General features: G+C 39.5%; 1 protein-coding gene across 1 annotated transcript; it reads right to left on the bottom strand.

The window, feature by feature from the left end:
• Positions 1–1,541: 1,541 nt before the first annotated feature.
• On the bottom strand, positions 1,542–25,188 carry SERPINB10 (serpin family B member 10). Its single transcript, XM_007096084.3, has 8 exons — positions 25,117–25,188; positions 21,068–21,244; positions 18,899–18,961; positions 18,069–18,206; positions 16,235–16,352; positions 7,499–7,641; positions 4,427–4,582; positions 1,542–2,454 (listed from the first exon to the last, which is right to left on the bottom strand). Exons 2-8 carry the CDS (start codon positions 21,233–21,235, stop codon positions 2,050–2,052), a joined length of 1,191 nt encoding a protein of 396 aa, XP_007096146.1. The 5' UTR covers positions 21,236–21,244; positions 25,117–25,188; the 3' UTR covers positions 1,542–2,049.

Here is a 25,188-nt window from a genome sequence, read left to right as displayed (position 1 = left end):
AAAAAATTTTTTTCTCAAACATTAAGGCATACTACCTACACAGGAAATAAATCATTTTTTCTTAATGTTTAAGGATTGATTACATAATCTGTCAGATTTTTTTAAAACACCTTTAAAAATAAACTTACAAAGTTTCACAAACACACTTTTTAAAAATATTTATTTATTTTGAGAAAGAGACAGAGAGCAGGGAGGGGCACAGAGAGAGGGAAAGAGAGAATCCCAAGCAGCCTCCATACTCAGCATGGAGCCCCATGAGGAGTCAATCTTATGACTTCGAGATCAGGACCTGAGCCAATATCAAGAGTTGGACACTTAACCTACTGAGCCACCCAGCACCCCACAAACACACTTTTACAAACATTTGAACTTCCGTAAATCTAATCAATCAGGACTTACAAATCTAGCGAACTAGACTTTTCCAAGATTCAAACATGTTTAAAAAACACACAAAATGGGGGCGCCTGCGTGGCTCAGTCGGTTACGCGACCGACTCTGGCTCAGGTCATGATCTCACGGTTTGTGAGTTCGAGCCCTGCGTCGGGCTCACTGCTGTTAACACAGAGCCTGCTTCGGATTCTCTGACCACCCCTCTCTCTACACCCCCCCCCTCCAACTCTCACCTGCTCTATCTGTCTCTCAAAAATAAACATTTAAAAAATTAAGTAAATTTTAAAAAATACACAAAATAGTACAGTGATTGCAAAACTTATCCTACTAATCTCGTGGTCACTCATCTGAAGTTTCTAGTATCATCCTTTTTTCCTTGTTGTTTGTTTGAAAAACATTGTGTTCAATAGTCTCTGATTGTCAGTCTCTGAGAGTGTTATGATGGTCTCCCTTTATGATGTTTAAGGACTTTCGATTTACTAGAACACAGACACAAAGGCTTTGTTTTGCTGCTACTTATCCATCTCACATGATGGATAGAGGCACAATGTTTCATAGACATATGATAAAATGTCATATATATTACAAATTCCTGTCTTTGAAGCTATGGCTTTTTTTTTTTTTTAATCCTATAATACTGAACCAGGATTTTATATCAGAAAACACATTTTCTTATACTAATGTACAGAGCTGTTCATGACAGCTCTAGTCTTTCATTTTATTAGATGAATATAAGAAAGAAACCTGGAGTATATAATCACTCTCTAAAATGAAAATAACAGCTAATAGACTGTCCACAAACAGTTGTGTGAATGGCTTTTGACGACATTGGAAAAACACGGCCAATTTTATGAAGATTTAGTGTGACTAAGAACATCTTCTTATAACTTACAATACATATTATATCAATTAGAAATTTGTTCTGCTTCATAAAAATGTTAAAAGCAGGGATGTTAGCATGACGACACTTTTACACATGATAATTATTCTTCATGAAATGTTTATTTTTGAACACTTTTCCATTCACAGAAAGTTGCAAAGATAATACAGGGAATTCTGTATACTACTAACACATTTTCCCCAGTACTAACACCTAACATTATCATTATACATTTGTTCAAACTAAGACGGCAATTAATTGTTAATAACTAATCTCCATATTTCATTTGGATTTCACTGGCTTTTCCATTAATGTCAACGTAAGTATTTTTTTCTTAAACACTCTGCAGAAAGGGTGGGAGCTTCATTTTACAGCGGTAGTTTCTGAACTATCAAAATTACACTCCTGAGAAAATTCTGGCTTATCCATATATCACCTTTGTGAAGATTTTTCTTCACTCAATGAGGCATGTGAACCATAAGTGACACTGATAATACAGTGACCAAGGAGTTCCGAAATGGTAAGACGCTCAATTGAATAACATAGCACTTCTGAAATGTAAATAAAAGTCACATCAAGACAAAATGTTAAGTGGTAAAAATGGCTGTATAGGTATGAAAAAATCACTAGAATGCATTATTTCAAGGCTTATCGGCTAACATTTGACTGTGAAAAAGATACAAGCTATAAGCTGATTTTTATTATAATTGTGTTTTTTCCTCTTTTGGTGCACTTTCCACACTATAAAATGGTCTCATTTGGTGAGAGAGATACATGGTTTAGGGGGAGCAGAATCTCCCGTAAAAGAGAATGCTATTGGTTCTGTTGTGCCTGATGAAGAAGAGGAATGGGTGATTCGCATTAAATTCAATGGAGGGGAGTCTGCTTCGAAAACTCACCTCACTCCCGGTGCCGGCTGAAGCCTCTGTACCTTGTTCATTTATTTCTACAAAAGACTTGTGGAAAACATTGGACAGAAATAAGTTTCTGTCCATAGACATTCCTGAGAAATCAGCTTTGCCCTGGTTAAAGGCGTCGCTCATGCCCATACTGCTCAGGGTCGACTTGAGGTCATAGGTCTCTTGGAGCATGAACTTGGGGAGATACAGCTGCACTTCACACAGCTCCATCATGTCTGCGCTGGTCCACCCACTCAGCTTCTCATAGGTGATGGCCTTTTCCAGCTGCGGGTGTGGAACAAGAAGGAGGGAGTCAAAGTAGAGGGAGGAATATAGGTTGGGCGAGGCCTCGGGATAGAACATAGATGAATTACCATCACTCCCGTTACCCCGGGTAGCAGAGCACACACTTTTGAAAATTATTTCTGTAATGAAATGCTTCACACTGTTGACCTACAGAATCTTTATTTTGCAACTTAGTAGTTCTCAGGATACAGGCGAACTAGACTTTGATTCAAAATGGCAGTACTTTTGCATCACCTGGGTGGCTTAGTAGGTTAAGCATCCGTCTCCTGATTTAGGCTCAGGTCATGATCTCACAGTTCGTGAGCTTGAGCCCCACATCAGGTTCAGTACTGACAGCATGGATCCTGCTTGGGATTCTCTCTCTGTCTCTCTCTCTCAAAATAAATAAACATTTAAAACAATGGCAGCACTTCTATAACAGTAATGCAAGACATCAACTACACATGGAAATGCAGTAGAAATATTCATTTAGATTCTGTCTACGCAAAAGCATAACCTTTGGAAGAAATTGTGTGCCAGGGTACAAAAAAAAAAACATATTTGTTACATTAACATGGGAGACAGTTCTTTGAAAACAAAATCTGAGATGAGATAAAATGTCACAACAATATGAAATTAGTCACTATAAGCTATGCAAAAAAGAAGCAAAGGAAAAGTAAAGAAAGGAAACTCTCCAAATCTTAAGAGTAATGCCTTTTTTAGCGTAGTTTTGAGAGTGTTTATCTCCTCTTTATATTAAAAAATTTTTAAATGATAAATACATATACCTCCATATGCATAAGGATATATCTAAAAAATGTGCTTTTTAAAAAAATGTTAAGTGTATTTATTTATTTATTTAGAGAGACAGAACACAAGCAGAGGAGGAGCAGAGAGAGGGACAGAGAGAATCCCAAGCAGGCTCTACCCTGCCAGCGCAGAGCCCAGTTCAGGGCTTGAGTTCACAAACTGTGAGAACGTGACCTGAGCCGAGATCAGGAGTTGGATGTTTAACCGACTGCACCACATTTTTAAAAAATAGCATGTTTGTTTCAAAACACTTGCTTTTGCTGCTCTGAGAGTTTTCTACACCCAAGCATTGCTGTCAATTACATACTTGTAGATGGTGTACATTGTTAATCTGACAGCATATTCAGCTCAGGAACCTGCACTCTTAGGAGGAAAGGCTTATCTTACAAGGATGTGACCCTAATGGCTTAGTGTCCACACTTGGTCTTATTTTTACCATCCTCTCTGGCTTCACAAATCTTATGATACAATTTGGAAATCTTTTCTACCTTCTCGCAGGACTGTGGAAACGTTTAAGTATAAAGGATCTGGCACACATGAGAAGTTATGCACTGTGCAAAGAAAGCCAGGCCACTCATTGCATGAGAGACTGACGTTCAATTTAAATTTACAAATGGCTCAGAAACATGGTCTGACCAAAGTTCTGTCCACCATAATAGAAATTTGGCTGATAAACAACTTAAATAATGCTTGAAGGTGGTCTGATACAGACTATTTCTCCTGAAGACTATTTACATGATTAAAAAAATTTTTTTTAAGTCTTGGCAGTGAGTATCTTGTTTAAAAATGTATATCCAAAGCTAGATTGATGCAAGGGTTAGCCTCCAATTAGGTGGGCTTTACCAGAGGGAGAAGAAAGACCCAGACTGATTGAAAGATGGGTCAATGCACACAGCTTTGTGACAGGCACTCTGTTGCTCGTGTGGCTGTTTGTTTAGCTACCCAATGCTAGAGCCTGTAGATTCCTAGCCTTTCTGAGGATAGTAATACCAAACTGACAGCCTTTTAGAAAGCTTAAATGACACTGTGAAGGTGAAGTCCCTAGGGCTCCGATGTGTTGGTTGCCTTCCTCTACAGGAATCAAAGAACAAGGAGATTATGTCTTATATTTACCCCCAGAGCAGTGAACACTGAAACCACCTTCACATCAGACAGACTGTACCTGATCCAGTCCTTCGATATCTTCTGGCAGCAGGATGAGCAGGCTAAGGTCACGGCTGTTATAGTAGAGTTGGAGGCCCGTGGCCTGTGGCTCTTCAATGTGAAAAGCTTGGAGTTTTGTTTTCATGGACATCATTTGCACTGGTTTGCTTATACTCTATGGGAAGTAAGTAGCAAAGATTGGTGTTCCACCAAATCTTTAAATTATTTTTATCATAGTTGGTGCCCAGTAGTCTGAGATACTGGTAAAACGTGATTCTCTGCAAAATGCTGAATAAAGTTATTCAGACCTTGCTTTCTGGAAATATGTGTCCCAGTGGAAACCATTATCCATAAGTGATGTGGAAGTTTCTTTTATAACACTATTGTGGCAACCTCTGTAAATCATAGCAAGATAGATCTTACTGAACACCTAAAAAACTATATAATCTTATGTAAACTATGTAAACGTCAACGATTCAGAAACTGAATAAGGTGTATTTCACATGCAAGCCATTTGAGAAAGTAGTTTAGTGTCATAAACACTGCAATTTACTAAGGGAATAAAAAGATAATAGACTAGGAGGAAATATTTGCAAAACACATATCTGATAAAGAGCTGGTATCAAAACATACAAAGAACTCTTATAAAGTCGATGATAAAACAACCCAATTTTACAATATAGGCAAAAGACATGAACAGATACCTCACCAAAGGAAGACACATAGTATTTGAAAAGATGCTCAACCATATGTCATTAGGTAATTGCAAATTAGAACAATGAGACACCACTACAGACCTTTTAGGATGGCTAAAAGTCCAAAACACTGACAATATCAACTGCTGGCAAGAATGTGGAGCAACATGAAATGTCTTTCTCTATCAGTGGGAATGCAAAGAGCAAACCCCTTCAGAAGACAGTTCTTTTGGTAGGTTCTTACAAAGCCAAATGTAGTATTACCGTATGATCCAGGTGTGCTAGTATGAGTGAAAAACTTATGTCCACAAAGTCTTGTGCACAAATATTTATAGCAGCTTTATTTATAATTGCCAAAAACTTAAAGCAACCAAGATGTCCCTCAGAGGGCGAATGGCTAAGCAAACTGCAATACCTCCAGTCAGTGGAATACCATTCAACAATAAAGTGAAATGATCTATCAAGCCGTGGAAAGACAGGGAGAAAACTTAAATACATATCGCTTAGTGGAAGAAGCCAGTCTGAAAAGGCTACATACTATACAATTCCAACGATATGACACTCCAGAAAAAGTAAACCTGTAGAGACAGTAAGAAGATCAGTGGTTGCCAGGTATTTAGGAGGAGGGATGAGTAGGTGGAGTACAGGGCATTTTTAGGGCAGTTAAACTATTCCGTATGATACTATAATGACAGATCCATGACAAAAAGCATTAGTCAAAACCCATGGAACTGTACTAGACCGAGTGAACCCTAAATGTAAACTATGGACTTCAGTTAATGAAAAGGTATCAATATTGGCTCATTAATTGTGACAAATGCACCACACTAAGGCAAAATGCTAATAATAAGAGAAATTATGTGAGTGGGGGGGGTGTAAGGGAACACTACTTTGCTCTCAATTTTGCTATAAACCTAAAAATGCTCTTGAAAGTGTCCATTTTTAGTAAAGACAATGGTAAAAAAAAAAAAAAAAAAAACTCTGCAATTCAGATATTGGGAAATATGTCATTTATCCATTCTATATGGAGCTAAATGGCAATCACAAAGCCCCACCCTTCTGCTAATGTAGTGGCCATATGACCAGAGCTGTTCGTTCAGGATACTACATGATACGGTGATTGTTTCGGGGATGAGCACATGAATGGCACAAAATAGAGTCTTCCCTGGGAGCCTTCTGTTAGAGCTAGCAGCAGACTTTATCTACCAAGGTTTCGAAGCTAGAAGACTGACAAAGGGGCAACCATATTCCCAGGTCGTGTGGATAAATTGTATCTTCAGTATTAGATTCCCTGGACCTCTCAATTCCTCTCAGTTACACGAACTAATGCTAATACAATTCCCATTTCACCGGAGCTAGTTTGGAGTGCTATTTTTATCACTTGCAACTGAAAATTCCTTGTGGATATACTAAGCCAGGTAACTATCCAGCTCATTTCTGGCTAGTCTATTTGATTACATGTTCAGTCCCTTCCCCATCTTTATCCCACTGATTATGTAAGAACCATCTATTGTACACATCCACGTGATTGCTGCAGTAGGTCCCTGGCAACACTGTTTATGTGAGATGAGCCACTCCAGGACCAAACAGCTGCAAACAAATGTTGGATAATCAATTCCTTTCCTGGGAATTTAAAATGAGATCTATCAGAACGGTCTCTAAAACAGAGACAGTGTTGTGAGTAGACAGATTGTGCCATTGTGGATGGGGAAGAAGAGAAAGTTAGACTTTAGCATGGTGTAAGAATGATGGGAGAAACAGAGTTGAAAAGGTAGAGGCTGAGTCTTCTTTCCACTCAAGTTCCAAGGCCCAGCCACATCCCAGCCCTTGGATTCTATGAGATCTATCTGTCACCTTATATTAGTCTCCCTTTTTGTTGCCATCGGTTCCTATCACAAAAATAAGCATGATGCATCCTAACGCTAGGAGAAAACTCAATGAAAGAGATGAGATTTTAAATTTGTGTTTCTTTTACTTTTGGAAGTGTAAGAGTTTGGTAGAAGAGAGTATTTCTCTGGTAGAACAAGAACAGAACTTATAGTGAAGAGTTGGGGTTACAGTTCTGGTAGGTTTCTGACTTAACATGACTCCAGTCATGTGACTCCAGCCACTTAGCCACCTGGGAAATAAATATAATAACTACCTTATGTACTCTATCATAGCCGTAGCAAGGACTGAGTGATAAATCTGTGAATAGTCTATTTTAAGAGAAAAAAAAAACAATGAAAGGGGAAATCCCAAGTGTGATGGATTTGGGAGCTTTTAGTTCAGCCATCCCTGTGCTGGTAAGAAGCAGAGTTATAGGAACACATATTCAGAAAGAAGAGTGAATTTACACTAGAATCTCCTTCACAATGTCGTGTAAAAGCTCATGCTGATTATTAAGAGATTTCTACCTTGTTTATTCTGAAAGGCTTTTCTGTAGTATTTTGGACTAAGAATTGATGTTCCCAGATTCCTTTAAAGTAAAGGGCGTTCACCAGAACCATTCTGGTTGCAGAATTCACAGCATCATCAGGTAGGAGATTCACAATTTTTCCTAAAAGAGCAAGAGGACAGATTATAAATAGTATCATTGCATCCTGGCAATATGCCACACTTATAAAAATAATAATTATGGGATACTGTTAAGTGATAATATCTCATATCCACCAATGATCGAAACTGGGATGTTAGCACTGATATAATATTACTAACAGAGCCTATTTAAATTTCATCTATTTTTCGAAGAAAGTCCTTCTTCTGGACCAAAAATCAATCCAAGATCTCAAGTTGTGTTTAAGTGTCATTTCATCTTAATCCCTTTGAATCTGGGACAGTTCTCATTCATTCTTTGTCTTTCATGACTTTAACATTTTTGAAAAAAGTTTGGTAGCATGTCCCTCAATTCTAGTTCAGATTTGTCTGATGTTTCATCAATTGTTTCCACCGAGAAAGATACGTTAGTTCCTAACAGCCAATGCCTGTAAATGCAATCTTATTTGGAAACAGGGTCTTGACAGATCAAATCAAGTTAAAATGAGGTCATACTGGATTAGGATAGCTCCAATCCAATGACAGACATCCTCACAAGAGGAGGAAAATTTGGACATAGACACAAAGAAAGGACAAGGCTTTGTGAAAACACAGACACGGGACAGACATAAAGAAAAAATTATGTGCCAACAGAGGCAGAAATTGGAGTGAAGTGTCCATAAACCAAGAAACTTTCAAGGATTGCCAGCAACCACCAGAAGCTAGGAGAGAGACATGGAACAACGCCTTCCCTACTCATTTAGAGGAAGCATGACCCTGCTAACATCTTGATTTCGGACTTGCAGCCTCCAGAGTTACGGGAGAACACCCTTCTATTGTTTGAAATGAACCAGTGTGTCGTAATTTGTTATGGCAGCCCTGGGAAACCATCACAACCACGGAAGTGATGTTGTGTCTTTCTCAATGAATCATACCAGGAAATATATGATGTTCATATGTCCCATTAGTAGTGATATTAACCTTGATGATTTGATTTCTACAGGTTTCTCAGTGTAAAATTATGACGTCTTCCCTTTGTAATTAATAAGTATCATGTGGGGACATACTTTGAGACCATACAAATTTCCTGTATTCACCAAACTTTTGCTCACTGATTTTAGCATTTATTGATGATCTTGACTGAAACAATTATTACTGCAGTTTTTGCCAAATGGTGATTTTCAATTTCCACTATTCCTTCTACATTTATTAATTGGAATTCTACTACGAGGAAGAACTTTCCCATCTCCTTCTTTTACTTAGGTATTCAATAATTTATATCCCTATAGACGCATGCATATTTGTTTTACTCTGTGTCTTATAATTTATTACTATCATTATTTATTTTGTTTCTCAAACTCTCCCAGATTTGGCTATTGGGAACTTCCTCAGCTTGGCTCCTATGTCCATTTGACATGTTCCCAAATATTTTGAGCACTTCCCTACATTCTGGTGCCACAGTATATCCTACGGTTTGTCTGGTGCTTTCTAGGAACCCTGGTTACTTTTTTGAAAGGATGGCTTTTAGAAATCAAGATGTGAATGTTAGCTATGCTGATTACTACTGGGGTATCATTGCTCAGCAGGGAAAGCTAGGAAATTCATATATTATACACACATCTGTAAGTATTTTCATATCTATATAATTCTCTTTCTTCTGATCTGTTAAAGATGAGGAAGTCATATTGATATCACCTGTTTCAATCCAACACTGTGGGGTTTATGCTCACCGGGCTTTTCCTTATTTGTAGTTCCTTTCTCTGTCAACTAGAAACCTGGACCTTATTATTCCCAATATATTTACTTATTTGCTCAATCCTAGAATATACGTAAAATAGGTTCAGAATGGCTAATCCATTCTCCTATGGAAAACAAACTTGATAACTAGGGTACAAGATTTGTATACAGTTCCCTTTTTTAAGCCTTAGATTGATTACGTAATGAAAATATTGTTTTACTAGAACAAAGATTGTTCAAAAGAATAATTCTGAAATGGGATTGTAAGCCAAGAAAAGATGCTATTGAAGGACCGGAAGTTTTGAAGAGAAAATACAGATGGATTAGACTGATAGGTGAAGCCACAGTGTGTATGTGCATACACACACACACACACACACACACACACACATACACACGAGGACTACTGAGGAAGTCCAAGTGTTATCCAGGGAGTTGGAATCTCAAAGGCCACGATCAATGGAGCTTGTTGGGAAAAGGGGAATGTCAATAAGATTGAGGGAATTATTTCATTCACAGCAATTTTTCTTAGCCTTGACTGTGAATTAGAATCACCTGAGGATTTAGAAATACTGATGCTTGAGCCTCACTTCCAGAGACCTGAATTAATTCACCTGGAGTTGGGCTTAGGAATTATTAGATGTAGTTTCAGTAAATTTAGTTTCACCTATAGTGAGGACGGAGAGCCACCAGTTTGAAGACTTTTGGTCTATTGGCCTTTTATACCTCCCTGCGTGCCAGCAATGGGTAGCAAATATGTTAGCTTGCAGGTTAGTGCAGTAAGAACGCTCCCATCACAGTAGGGTTAGGATGTAGAGGGATTGCTGAATTGCATTTTTAAAAAATAAGGATTATATGTAACACTTGTAATAAAACTTTAAAAGTAAAGAATAACTAAAATTAGGGGCGCCTGGGTGGCTCAGTCAGTTAGGCGTCTGACTCTTGATCTGAGCTCAGGTCATGATCTAACAGTTCTCGAGTTCGAGCCCTGCGTTGGGCTCTGTGCTGTACAATGCAGAGCCTGCTTGGGATTCTCTCCCTCTCCCTCTCTCTCCCTGCTCCCGTCCCTCAAAATAAATAAATAAACTTCTAAAAATGTTTATGAAAGAACAACTAAAATTAGGTCTACTAAACTTCTCAGTTTCCCTTTACTTTTACAGATGTAAAGTAGGTCTGGAAAATGATAGTAGGTGAGTGAAATTTAACAAAGCAGCGGTGAAACAAAATCCAGAGCTCTGGTCTTCCATTTCGAGTGGCTTGCTGGTCAACTGACTCCAGGTAGGGGTGGGAGAGGAGACACCCGATTTGTAGCTCGTGTCTGTAGTGTCAATATTCTCACCATATTGATTTCAAGCTACCAACGTGAAGTCACTGAAAGAGGGATTGGGAAGAGATGGGTACAGACAGCCAACGGGCTCCGCGAGCCTGCACTATGCCACATGCACCGCCTGCTGCAGTCCTCACAGGGGGCACATCAGAAGCACCTGTGTGGCTTTTTAAAAAACTTCTAGAGATGCCAGTAGATCTGAGGTACGACTTGGACATGTCTTTTCAAAACAAGACAAAACAACATCTCCCTCATCTATGAAACAGACATTTCGATTTTAACAATTAAATTTGAATTCGATTTTAAATGATAATGTCAAAACTTAAACACGTTAGCATCTGTTTTTCTATCTTATGAAACACAGCATATTAAACTTAATTTAAAATGTCTTTGATGGTTCAGCATGGGGAGGCCATCTACATCCTTTTTTTTAATCTTCATTTTTGCACAGAAGCTTTACATTTGAAAAGTTCTGGGTCATTTTTAACCAATTACTCTATCATGTGATAGAGCCGCGGGTGCAAATAGGGAACGTATCGAGGACTGGGTTTGCACAGACTTATCTCAAGTTGACCAAGATCCAGATGATGTAAGCTTTATTGCATTGTTCCCTGGGTTCATACGCTTTCAAGGAAACTAGCCTCTTGAAACTTCTAACCACATGTTAGAACATGTACAATATAATTATTTTACAAAGGATGTAAAAAATGTAGTTAAATGCAACTTTAAAGTAACACACAGAGCCAAATTTGACCAGGATTTTCCTACACTCTCGAGAACTAACGTCCACCTACTGGCTGGCTCATTGCACGCGTCCTTGGTAGTTTTAGGTATTGGGAAGGACAATCTTCGAAGATTTTCAGGGTTAAGTCCTGCTGGGCACCGAGTTATTAATGTGACACTAGAGTGCCCCATGTGCCAAGCAGATGATAGATTTTGAGATTACAAACACGGAGACAAACATGGATTACCAACCCCCACTTTTAAGGAGTTTATAGACTATAGGGAAGACAAATCAGAAAACAATTGCAACATTTAACAACACTATCATTGAGTGATATGTGTGTGTCCAGTGTATGTCCCAGTGATATGTGTGTGCTGTGTATGGCCCAGTAGTCCATATGACTACTTGAAAGATGACCTATTTGAAAGCAGAAGGAAAGAAGCTTCCTTCAGGTGGCTCAGAGGGAATGCAGTCATGCCAGAGTTTCTAGCAACTTTTCTTTACGGATGTGCAGAACTCTGCCTCAACAAAGTTCCTGCCTAGCTGGTTAATTCCTTACCTTATCTGATGTTGAATAGCCCTCAAATAGCAGATGTTTGTGTTCAATATGTAAAGAGAAAATATAGAAAGATTACAGCTTTCTTCCTCTTTAGAAGAGTCCGCTTCCCCTCTCCCTACCAGACCACATAATAGGCACTGGGTTAGGAATTTGAGACCTCAGATTTAGTTCAGCCCCAGACTATCCTTAGGCCTTAGGCCCACTTCTGTCATATTGAATGCTTTTGCCTGTATAATCCCATGTGGTCCTCCTGCTAACTGAAACAGTGCACGTATTCAGTAAAGACTAGCTGATCTAGTCTTTACTAGGCTTACTTTTGAATGAATCCAAACCAGATGTAAGTTAAGTAAAATGGTCACTTTTGCCTCACCATGGTTTTTGAGTCACTAATACAATGAAAAAGGAACTGAGAATTCAGGGCTGCCAACTTCCTCAGTTTAGTTCAACAAACGGTAACGTTCCGAACAACTGCTATGGGTGGGCCTGCCGTGTGTTAGTTGATTCACCTTGAATCAGGCAGCATCATTGCACTTGGGTCCTTCAGTCTAGTAGGGGAGGCCTCAGCAGTTAACTTCAATAACAATATGGCGCCTGTCAAGGTAAACTTTCGCACTGAGTATGATGCGAACAAAGAGGAAGACGCTTAGCCAGGCCTGGGAGCCAGCAGCTTCTTGGAGGACATTACACCTGAGGGAAGCCTGAGGGGTTATCCCATGCCAACAGAGGGGCTGGGAGTGGCAGGGCAGGGCAGGATGTTTCAGATAGAGGGAAGAGCTTACGCAAATGCACGGGGTCATGAGGTGGCACAGGGAGTTCTGGAGACTCTGTGGCACTTGGAATTCCTAAAGTACAAATTCTGAGTCAGAGAATGACAAAGGTTGAAGTGGGGAGACAAGCAGAGCTCTAGGGGCCTGCTGGGCCTTTTATGTCAGTTTAGGGAGCTTGAACTCATCCTGTGAGTCATGGGGCACCATGATGGTATTGGGTTCAAGAGTCACATTATCCCTGGTCTAATTCACATTATAGGTACATCATCTGGGTGGCTGACAGGAGATGGGATTTGAGGGAAGCAAGAATAGAGGCAGATTATTGTATTAGCACAGATAAATGATAACCAAAGCCAAAAGCAGGGGAGGAAGAAATTGGAAGGAAAGGTGAACTGAGAAACATGTAGGAGAAGGCAAAGGAAAGGGGAGAGCTGAGAGCATCTGTCAGATTTCTGGTGTGAGCAAGAGTGTGCATGCCATCACTGAGATGGAGAACGAACACACGAGGTAGATGAGGTGTGGCAAAACCATTCTGAGGTGTGACTTCAGGTCCGTTGAGCTTGAAATATGTGGGGCCCTCAGCAGGCATGTCTGGCAGGTATGTATAACGAGCACCGAAGTTCCAGGGGTACGCCTAAACATTCCACATACTTGGATGCCATGCTAAGGCTTAATTATTAGTATTCATTAATAATTACATCTTTTGCATTTCTTTGTGAGATATAATGGACCGTCAACAGTTATATCGATTTAAAAGGCAGCTTGGTCTGTTGAAATGAGTTCAGACTTTGGAGCGAAACTGACTTAGATTGGAATCTTATCTTGCTCTTATCTCTGAAGATTTAAACTCTGTGATCTTGGACAAATTAATTTCTCTAAAGCCTCAGCTTCCTAATTTCTAAGATAAGGATTACAGTAAAAGACTGCTAGGTTGTCTACGAGAGTCTTTCTACTATTTCCTTTTAGAAATAGAACGCTTGTGTTGTTAATTTTAGCCATGCTGACAGGTGTGAGGTGATATCTCATTGTAGTTTTCATTTGTATTTCCTTGATGATGAGTGATGTTGAGCATCTTTTCATGTGTCTGTTAGCCATCTGGAGGTCTTCTTTGGAAGAATGTCTGCTCTTGTCTTCTGCCCGTATTTAACTGGATTATTCATTGTTTGGGTGCTAAGTTTGATAAGTTCTTTATATATTTTGGATACTAACCCTTTCTCAGATAGGTCATTTGCAAATATCTTCTCCCATCCCGTAGGCTGCCTTTTAGTTTTGTTGATTGTTTCCTTCTCTGTGCAGAAGTATTTTGTTTTGATGAAGTCCGAATGGTTTATTTTTGCATTTGTTTCCCTTGCCTCAGGAGACATACCTAGTAAGAAGTTGCCACATCCAATGTCAAACAGGTTACTGCTTGTAGGATTTTAATAGTTTCCTGTCTCACTTCACACCAGTCAGAATGACTAAAAAATTAACGACACAGGAAACAACAGATTTGGGGGAGGAGGTGGAGAAAGGGGAACCTCTTGCACTGCTGGTGGGAATGCAAACTGGTGCAGCCACTCTGGACAACAGTATGAAGATTCCTCAAAAAGTTAAAAAACAGAACTACCCTACAGTCCAGCAGTTGCATTACTGGGTACTTACCCTAGTAAATTTTTGAATAGAAAAATATAATTTGAAGGGATACATACACCCCAATGTTTATAGCACATTCTCAACAATAGCCAAATTATGGAAAGAGCCCAAATGTCCATCAACTGATGAATGGATAAGGAAGTGACGGTATATATACACAACGGAATATTACTCAGCCATCAAAAAGAATGAAATCTTGCTATCTGCAACGAGTTGGAAAGAGCTAGAGAGTATGCTGAGTGAACTAAGGATCAGAGAAAGACAAATACCATATGATTTCACTCAGATGTGGAATTTAAGAAACAAATGATAATAGGGGAAAAGATGAGAGAGGAAAACCAAGAAACAGACTCTTAACTATAGAGAACAAACCAATGGTGACAGAGGGGAGTTGGATGGGGGGTGAGTTAAATGGGTGATGGGGATTAAGGAGAGCACTTGTTGTGGTGAGCACCATGTGTTGTATGGAAGTGACCAATCACTAAATTTTACACCTGAAACTAATATTACACTATATGTTAGGTAACTGGGATTTAAATAAAAACTCAAAGTATTTAAAATTAAAATTAAAAAAGAAATAGAGCGCTCAAATTTTAGGTGAGCATGCGGCTACGCATCTAAAAACGACATCTTAGGGGCGCCTGGGTGGTTCAGTCGGTTAAGCGTCTGGCTTCGGCTCAGGTCATGATCTCACGGTTTGTGAGTTCGAGCCCCACGTCAGGCTCTGTGCTGATGGCTCAGAGCCTGGAGCCTGCTTCGGATTCTGTGTCTCCCTCTGCCTCTGCCCCTCCCCTGCTCATGCTGTCTCTCTCTCTCTCTCTCTCAAAAATAAATAAACATTAAAAAAATTTTTTTTGTAAAGTTTATAAAAACAACATCTTATAGGGGCACCTGGGTGGCTCAGTTGGTTAAGCGTCCTACTGGCTCACATCATGATTACGCGGTTTGTGAGTTCGAGCACCACATCAGGCTCTCTGCTGACGTTTTTTAAAATGACATCTTATAGATCTTTATTACAGCAAGTCTAGGGGGCCAACTATCCCAGTTCGCCTGGGACTGAGAGACCTTTAGGTGCTAAATCCAGGAAAATCTCAGGCAAATCAGCACAGGTTGGTTACCGAAGCATAAAGTACGCCGTGTAACTGACTTTGGGATATGAGTGAAACTGTTGTGTGAAACTCTCAGGTCATGTCCTTAAGAGCAAAGAGGCTTTCTTCTCCCCATTTTTACTGGCTGTAAAATGACAAACATAAGAATCATCTTAGACGTAAATATGAAAGCCATGTTTTCAGCATGGCAGAGCTGACCCACTAGTCTGGGTCTCCGGATGGCCTCATGGAACAGACTGCTTATCTCCCTTTTGACTATTATGTGAAAGAAAAATGAGCTTCTATCCTATCATTAAGCTACTGTATTTCAGGTCTCTTTGTCACAGCAGCATAGCCCTCACTCTAACACATGGCCTTATTTTGAAAATTACTTAAAATCACATGACATTTTTAAGGCCACAATTTTGTTATTAACTACTAGCTATTTTTCTTTAGAAATCACAAATGTAGCAGTGTCCTAAATTTCCTTTTTGCATTTTTCTACTTTTTACCCCTGGACTTCTCTTTAGATTTACTGGGATATAAGAATTCCTTGTCCACTTAGTAAAGGGGGTATCTTGACTTTTAAGTTTTGGAAAAGACTAATTGAGAAAGCTGTGGATCTCAAAATCATGGGCATGAATAGAAAGACATGTTCTGAATACCTAGAACATGACCACAGTTCTACTTACGAAATACACATACTTACACTCAATGCAAACTCAAAAAAAATACAACAATGCTTGGAGAAAGTGCTCTGTCAAGCACCCCGGTGAAAGCTTACCCTCAGTCTGGCTTTCAACCCAAGAGTTGATCTCCTTTCGGATTTGTCCAGAAGCTCCCACAAAGTCAACAGACCGTGGCTCCGCACCAAAGTATGTTTTCATGTCTTCTAAATATTTCTGGAAGATATAGGTAATATCTCCGTCTGTAGAGTTTATCCGAAACTGAGAAATCAAGTCTACTGATGGACAGGTGCAAACCCCCACCTTGTTGCCCCTTTCTGTCTTTCCATACTCCCATTTTGGTCAAAAACTAAATACCTCCTCTCTAAAACTGGATGGGCACTGACTCGCCAAGCAGAAGCCCAGATGGGGAGGGAGGCCTGCCCATGTATCCATGCCCTGTATTTATTCATGCCTATGAAATGGGGCTGGAATGAAAAGAGACAGGATTCTAGGAATCCCAGGACTGACCCCAGTGAGCAAGAGTTTTTCGCGGTTGCACTTGGCTTTCTGTAGCAGAGGTGGAGCCTAAGTGAAGCCTGAAGGGTCTGGCAGCTGGCCCCTGGGACTCTGAGTGCCCATGAGCCCGTGATGGGCCCCTGAGGAAAACTCTACACTGCCGTGGAAATTGATCGGTAGGCATGGCCGGAGGTTCAGCGGGCTTTCTGAGGGAAGAAAGCTGGCCTTTCGGCCTTTGATGTCCACCTTGATGGCAGTCATATAAGTGGGCTGTAGGGTTGCTGCTTGTGGGAGCACCTGCCTCGGGAACACAATTTACTCCTCAGGACAGCTGTCATACTTCTTATTTTTATTACTTTATGTAGGAATCGTGTGCAGTAAAAAAAAAAAAAAAAAAATGAGTTAACTCAGCTTCCAGAAATCTAAATTCTGTAGAATTTATAATCTGGTAAAAAAAAAAAATTTGAAGAGTCACAAGGCACCATTCTTTGTCTTGCCTCATGGCTTCTGATCAACCTGTGTGAACACATCCAGGGCTGGTGGACACTTTAAAAGATGTATCATTTTGTATCTCTGTGTCCTTCTCATCTCTCAGTGCCCACCGGACTCAAATACCTCCTGCTTCTGGATCAAACCCGAATGCACACGACTACCAGTAACAAATGTCTTTAAGACCTTGTTTGGATGCTTTCATGCCTTTCGTAAGAATAACAAAGCCCAAGTCCTGAACTTCCCAGAATTCACTGACTATGGTCAGGGATAGCACTACTGGGTACCACAAGGTACTTCATCTCTTACTTTGTTATCCCTCTACCCTATCTGATCTCCTTCCTGTTTGCCCACTGGGCACCCGCTCTCTTATGAGATGGGCTCTGAGGAGCCTTTGAACCTGAAGCAAGGAAGAAATCATGGTCTGCGTTGAGGGGTCTTGACCATCAGAGAAGGAGAGAAGTTGGTATTATTCTATATTAAGGGTGTTTCCTAAAGTCTCAAAAGTCATGTTGTGAAATGACTTGTCTGATCCCGAAGTCAGCTTTGCTCTTGAGACCGAAGTCTGCAGTCATACGTTCAGGACGAGTACCTCCTTTTGTTTCTGCAGATTAAACCTCCTGAGTTACTCCACTTGTTTGTTCCACTTCCTGTGAAACAAATGCTAACCCAGAGATTAGACAAACCACGTTTCATGTTCACAGGCTGTTCCTCGAGTGTACCCCTTTATTCTAGACGTAAAGATCTGATCGCTAGATCTGGTTTGAGACTGATTATTGGTTTCTGTTAGACACTTACGGGTGCTCCAAATGGTTGTTTACCAGAAATACTGACCACATTTGTTAACTTTGTCCCTGGGATCTCTAGAGAAACGTACAAAGAGTTTACTGATTGGTCTCGCATGGCTCTTTCTTTCCCACCAGCTTAAAACATGTTTGCACTTACGGTGTGAAATGGGTAAGTTTGCTCTCCATATATCGCATTGGCTGTTTTAAGAGTGTAAGCATTGCTGGGATTGTTGATTTCCGAGATGAGTGCCTGGAAGTGAGAGTGTATTTCTTCAACCTTGCCCAAACCGAATTCCTTTAAAAGAAAAGGGATTAGTCAAATAAAAATGTCCAACAAAAAACTGTCTATATATGAACAACCTGTATTGAACTGAAATGATTTGGTGCACTGCATACAAAAGTTGAAATTGATTGCATGATGGACAAAAAATGTCTTCTTTAACGTTATCAGTGCAAGAATTTAAAAGTTTTTGGGGCTTTGTTTTCTTTGCATTTAGTTTGGAAAGGCAAGAACAAGTTTGAATATGGGGCAGTTTTGAAAGGGAAGAAAAAGGTGGAGAGAGAAAAAGGGAAAGAATATGACCCTTCCAAAAAGTGTACACATTTTTGTATTTTGGAAATTTTTCTATAATTTTCTGATATCTAAAAATTTTTAATATTTATTTATTTTTTGAGAAAGAGAGAGAGAGTGAGAGAAACATGAGTGGGGGAGGGGCAGAAAGAGAGGGAGACAGAGAATCCAAAGCAGGCTTTACACTGTCAGCATGAAGCCTGATGTGGGGCTCAAACCCATGAACGGTGAGTGAGATCATGATCTGAGCCAAAACCAAGAGTCAGATGCTTAACTAACTGAGCCATGCAGGCGCCCCTATGCTACTTTCCTAAGAAAAGTTACCTATCAAAGGGTGCCGAAATTTGCCACAAAAAGACACGTGCTTCAAGTGTTTTCCCCTTGATCGTAAAATAGATATTAAAAATAAGACATACCATCTTTCTTTTCTTTTCACTTTCAGGACAAGATTTGTTGTCCTGGTCTCTGAATTGAAGCACCTGTCATTTGAACAAAAAGGCAATATGTGAACACACTTTGCAAAGATGTAATCCTATGAAATACTTATCAGTAAATACAAGTCAGTCATTCCCATCCATACAGAACATATAATTAATTAACCCGGGGAGGGGAGGGTTCTGATTTCAGTTAAATAATGCGAATGGATGAAGTCATCAGCGACTTTTAAACAGATTTTTGAAACTCCAGTTTAAGTAGCTAGTCTCTTTCTTCCAATACTCTTTATAGGACATTGGAGATGATGTTGGGAATACCCTTAGAGGTAACATTCCCTCGTATTCCATGATTTATTTTTTTATCTATGGCTGTTTTGAAAACTAGGTTTCTGTTGAGAGCATCATTTAGACAATTTCAGCAAAAGCAACCATTGCTCTAGTTATCTAGAAAACTGAGGGATTTTAGTTGTTTATTCTAGTTCAGTGTTTCGGTTCTCATTGTGTAACCCCCCCCCCCCTTTGACATTTATAGACACACTCTTTGTGTTCACCACAGCATTTCCTTTGGAAGTTAACAAGGAGGAGGTGCACATCCTTGTTTCCTCTGAAGTGTGCAACAGTGGAAAACAAGGTGATAATTCCATCTCTCACATCCTGGACCCAGCTTACACTAAGAAATAAAGTCTAGTTTACCAAAGGTTATGCTGACACAAAATAACAGACAGGGGTACATGAACAATTCCGTCTCCATTGCAAACTGAAGCTGTTGATATTTAACTAACATTTAAGTAAAGCAAGGGTGAGACACAATAATATATTTATGTGAAATGGATCCAAATTGGAGTCCACCTAAGATTGCCTATCACATTAATGGTTAAACCTTTTAACAATTACTAATGATCAACAAGACGTGAACGAGGATTTTGTTGTTGTGTTTAAACTATGCAATATCATGTGAACCAAAAGAATAAGAATGATATCCTTGGCTGAAACTGACAGAATATATATTCTGCCTATTTTACTCAGGATTACTGGCTGTGCCCTTTTCCATATTTGGCACAGAGAAAACTACCTTGAGTGGAAATTCTGTCACTTGTCCTTTTGATTATTGCATGATTTAGGGCTGGATTTACTATTTTATATTTTTTTGTTTTAAAACACACACATATATTTGTATGTTTACACATTTGCACACATAAACACATATGTGGATTTTTAATTATATTTTTGCGATCTATGGCTATACTCACGGGTATACACACACACACACACACACACACACACACACACTATGCCTGAAGATGCTTACAGCAAATCAATAATTGTTTATATGGTAATATTGTTTCATTATTTTAATGCTCTCAATAAGCTGTTTAGGATCATTCAGACAATGAGGGATTGAATGAAGACACAACCAAACAAATCACAAAGAATAGAATTCACTTGATTTTTCTATTTGTGTCTTCAAGAAAATCCTTCTGAGATCGGAAAGATGATGACAATATTTAAAATATGAGCCATTCAAATACCATATGATTTTGCTCATCTGTAGAATTTAAGCAGCAAAAAAAGGAACAAAGAAAAAAGAAGACAAAACAAAACAAAGAAACAAACAAACAAACAAAAAACCAGTTCTCTTAACTATAGAGAACAAACTCGTGGCTGCCAGAGGGGAGGTGAGTGGAGGGATGGGTGAAATAAATAAAAGAGATTAAGAGCTCATTTTGATGAGCACTGAGTGATGTGTAGAATTGTTGACTCTGAAACTAATATAATACCATATGTTAACTTCGCTGGAACTAAAATTTTAAAATAAAAAAAAATGAAGTATGAGCCATAACTTCTTGAAATCTGTTAATAATCAAAATTAAATTGTTTTTGATGTTGAACCAAACTTGATAATGTTATTGTTTCTGTCTGATCTTGCTAAAAAACACAGGCTCTTAACATGGTTTCTCAAGCAGCAGTTTTCTAAGTGATTCTCTTTCCAAGACTTCTTTTTATGGCCTAAGGAAATGTTTAAATGTCTCTTTTGTTTTGAAGGATATGGCCGTCCAATGGAAGCTGTTTGGATTTCAGGAGGCAAATGATGATAAAAGTCAAAGAAACCATTTGGTTTGAGGGCCACAGAGGATGGTCTCCCCTACTCACCTGGGCTATCTGGGCTGCAGTGGTACCCTGGGTGCCGAAATACACCATGGCCAAGGAGGTTGAGATGCCCCAAGGAGAAAAGAAAATATTTTTGCCCTCAGCAGATTCAGCTATCTTTTTGCTAAAATCCAGGGCAAATCGGTTGATTGATTTCACTAGAGAGTCCATTGGGAAAACCTAAGAAAAATAAAGTAGGGATGGAAAACTTGTTAATCGTCTCCACTTATTTTACTTCTGAAAAAAGGATTTGTTGGCAGACACAAATATCTCCCTTTAATCACCCCTTCCTGCAATGACAAAAAATAAATATTATCGAATTCGATTTTATATAGTATATAGAATGCATATATTTCTATCCATTATGTACACATATGTTTCCATTCATCCTTATATGTGTACCTATTCATGACAGCTGAATGAACTGTAGGAAAATTCCACACCAACACTATCCGTTTACATACTAGAAAACTGAAGTCCAGGGGCACCTGGGTGGCTCAGTGGGTTAAGGTCAGGTCACGATCTTGTGGTTCGTGAGTTCAAGCCCCGCGTTGGGCTCTACACTGACAGCAGGGAGCCTTGGGATTCTCTCTCTCTCCCTCTCTCTCTACCCTTTCCCCACTCATGCTCTAAATAAATAAATAAATAAATAAATAAACTTAAAAAAAAAAACAAAGAAAACTGAAGTCCAGAGAGTTTAAGAGAATTGCTCAAATTTTAGCATGAAGGCATAACAGAGAACAATAGGATGCTGTCAGTTGGCGGCTCCGTGTTAAGAAAACCACAACGAAAGAGGTAGTGGAACCAGGTCTCCGGCGCTGTTAGCCCTGTCCTTCTTTTCAATGCACCACGTGACTGCTGACTTTCCGCAGTAGATGAGAAATCACTATACATCGTTCCAAGACACTTTATGCTTTTTATCACTTACCTATCGCCCATATTTGTACACGTTTTAACCCTGTTTACTCATTCACGCCGTTACGTGTGACATTCCCAGTTCCTGGGATGCCTTGACCCTCCTTGACTCTATTAAAATCCAATTCTGTTCGAAGTTTCTCTTTTTCTTCAGAAGCTTTAAGGGTATGTCCCACAACCTCATTTTTTGCCCCTTGCTTGACATTTCTCACACCACTAGCTCTGTCTTCGTATGTTCAGAGCTTTCCAACTCCAGAGGAAGTTCCTTGAGAGTGAAATTTTCTGTATGTCCAATGACACCTTGCTCCGGACTTCACACAAAATGGATGCTGACAAATACCTGTTTATTACTTCTTTACAATGTTCGTTGTTTGGCCTCCAGCCACCATACTTTCTTCATTTAAACTTGAAACCACACACAATTTAGTGGGAAATGCTCTTAGAGAAGTAAGGAACTCCAGGCTCTTTGCCTTTACTCCCACTCACTTGAGAGTCTCTGAAACTGGTCTTTTTGAACAAAAGAGCTCAGGTTTTCTCATTTTTTTTTTTAATTACTTTCAACCTCTAAATTTCACCTCGAATTACGCTGACACTGTAAGTCTTTTAAGACTTGGGTTCTATCAAAGAAATAACTACTTCAATCTGTTGTCATTTTATAGCCAAATAATTTCTCAAACTGGTTACGTGATGAAACATAAATCAAATTCCTAGACCTAGAAATTCCCAGTAGTGCCAATGACTGTATAGAACTTCATCTTACGCTAATATCACCTAGCCCTCAGAACTTTAGAAAGGCCAGGAGTTCTCGCTGGTCAAACAGCTGAATCAAGGGAGAGGCATGTGTAGGCAAAGTTTTGGTTTCATCATGAATTGGATTAACGGTGACCCCATTGAAATCCCTCCTAACCGTAGGCTTACATCTAATTCCAGACTCTGACTCCTGCCTCAGTTGTAGCTTCCGCTTACTGCTGAAGATGATGATAATCCTAGGCTAATATTACTTGACTAAAGAAAAAAACCACAACCTTGGGGTTGCAGTAATTCGAAACTTGCCAATGTCTATTTTTTTCTTGATAGATCCATTGCCATCTTGGAAATAACCTCCTTGGTCTCTTTACAGCTGTGTTCATTCAAATGATGCTCTGTTTACTGCCTCTATATCAAGCTTTATCTCTTCAAATCTCATGAATTACGTTCATATGAAAAATGCTTGAGTCTTCCAAAACGTACTGACCATGAAGACAGGAGAGAGTAATATCTTTGGGCCTGAGATCTTTGTCTTTCTACCTATGGTTTACAGTTATTCTAGAGTTTAATTCTTTGTAACGAATTCCTGAAAACAATAATTTTCTCTAATGAAAGAGCTAATTTCTCGTGCAAAGTTAATATCTAGTTATCTTCAGCTTCATTAATTCTCTTGTTAATATCATCATTAATATACGAGGTATAGCCCAGAACATAAAAGAACAATTCCTGCCATTTTTTTTAACAAAAAAACTTGTAGAAGTGGTAATCCATTAATGAAATTTGACCCAAGAGTAGAAAGTACCTTCTGAAGGAGGCAGAATTTTAGGATGATATTTTACAGGAAATAATTGATCCATACAAGGGTAGACAATGATTTTTTTCAGGGAAGAGTATAAACGTGTAGGTCGGAATCCTACTATGCTATTTTCAGAATAAATTATTCTTCTGCAGTTTTCAAGAGTTATAGCTGTATCAGCTTACATGTATATAAATATAGAAAAATGTAACATATACATTATATATGTTAAATATGTAAATTTCAACCTGTCAAGGGCTTAGAGAAGAAGCTAGAGAACTATGAAAATAATAAAAGGACAGTGTCATTCATCAAAATATCACATCATAGATACCCACAGTCCCAAAGAACCTCCCAGTCCCCTCTAATTCAATTGCCTTGTTTTATTTGCTAGGCAACTAAGGCCCAGAGAGGTTCAATGTGCTGCCCCGTATGCACAGCCAGCTAAGAGCAAAGCTATCACTGCAACCCCATTCTCTGGACTCTGAATGCCATTGCTTTTGTCATCTCATTGTCTTTAAGATTTTAATGGTAAGGGGCACCTGGATGGTTCAGCGTCTGACTCTTGATTTCTGCTCAGGTCATGATCTCATAGTTCATGGGATCAAGCCCGTCAGGCTCTGCGCTGATGGCATTGAGCCTTCTTGGGGTTCTCTCTCTCCCTCTGTCTCTCTCTCTCCCTCTGTTCCTCCCCTGCTGTGCCTCTCTCTCTCTCTCTCTCTCTCTCAAAATAAATAAATATTAAAAAAAATTTTAATGGTAAAAGGGAGAGATTGTGTGATGAAAGAAGGTGAACAGGAGGAATAAAGGAGAGAAGATGGTGTGAAGGAGGACAGTGTGGGAGAGATCCTCGCCCTGTTTTCCATAAGAGGATACTCAACGCTCCTTGCTTTCCCGGTGATACTGATGATACTGCCTACTTTGTGGGGCTGTGTCTACCAGAAGATAACATGTCCCTCCACCACTTCTATATTCACCCAAAGCCATTTTCTAGGGGAAGCAATAGTTTGGGGTGTTTCATGATGAGTGCGTAGTGGAAGATTGGGGCTTAGACTCTCCACGGAAGAGAAGGAAGCTAACAGTCCCTAGCGTGTGGTGATCGGGACAGGATGTCGGCTGGGAGATCAGGGACGAAAGCCAGACCGTTAGTTCCATACATTAATGAGTGGCCTCAAATACATGTTGCCAGGCCTCTCTTCTAGAAGGGTTAGAAGGGTTAGAAGGGTTAGAAGGGTTGGGGCTCAATTATTCTAACAGTACTCTATTTCTCTTTGCCTAGGTTGACGGATACGGAGGTCATCCATCTAGAAATGTGACTAAAGGAGATTCCGTTTAGTTTCACTGTTCCTGGTAAAACAGTAACTCCTTTGAAATGAATGCTCTCTCTCCCCCTTTGCCCTCTTTCCCCTACAAACTTTGAAGCAGATTGGGGTTAAATCTGTGTGACTCGCACAGAATTCTTGAGGGGATGAAGCTTTCTTTACTTATTATTTCTGTCTGAGGGAGCTCTTGATCATTTGTTACTTACCTAGGCACTTCAGCAAAGAAGGGGAAAATAAATAAACACTTTAAAACAAAGAAAGTTTTACCATACCTTGTTTTCTTCCACACGAGCAGAACTGGCAAGTGGCTCCTTCTGTAAGCGATTGTGGCTGAGTTAAGTAAC

Source organism: Panthera tigris, chromosome D3 (assembly GCF_018350195.1).
Source record: "Panthera tigris isolate Pti1 chromosome D3, P.tigris_Pti1_mat1.1, whole genome shotgun sequence".
NCBI classification, from domain to species: Eukaryota; Metazoa; Chordata; class Mammalia; order Carnivora; family Felidae; genus Panthera; species Panthera tigris.
The sequence above is the reverse complement of the archived record's forward strand: the minus strand, read 5'-3'. Positions and strand labels throughout refer to the sequence as shown.

Bases quoted from the DNA above. Each gene is read 5' to 3' on its own strand.
- SERPINB10 (XM_007096084.3), bottom strand. From the start codon at position 21,235: ATGGACTCTCTAGTGAAATCAATCAACCGATTTGCCCTGGATTTTAGC. The intron at 18,207-18,898 runs GTATGTCTTATT...TTTCTTTTAAAG, and splicing joins GTGAAAAGAAAAGAAAGATG to GAATTCGGTTTGGGCAAGGT. The intron at 7,642-16,234 runs GTAAGCTTTCAC...TTGCTCTTTTAG, and splicing joins GGTTGAAAGCCAGACTGAGG to GAAAAATTGTGAATCTCCTA.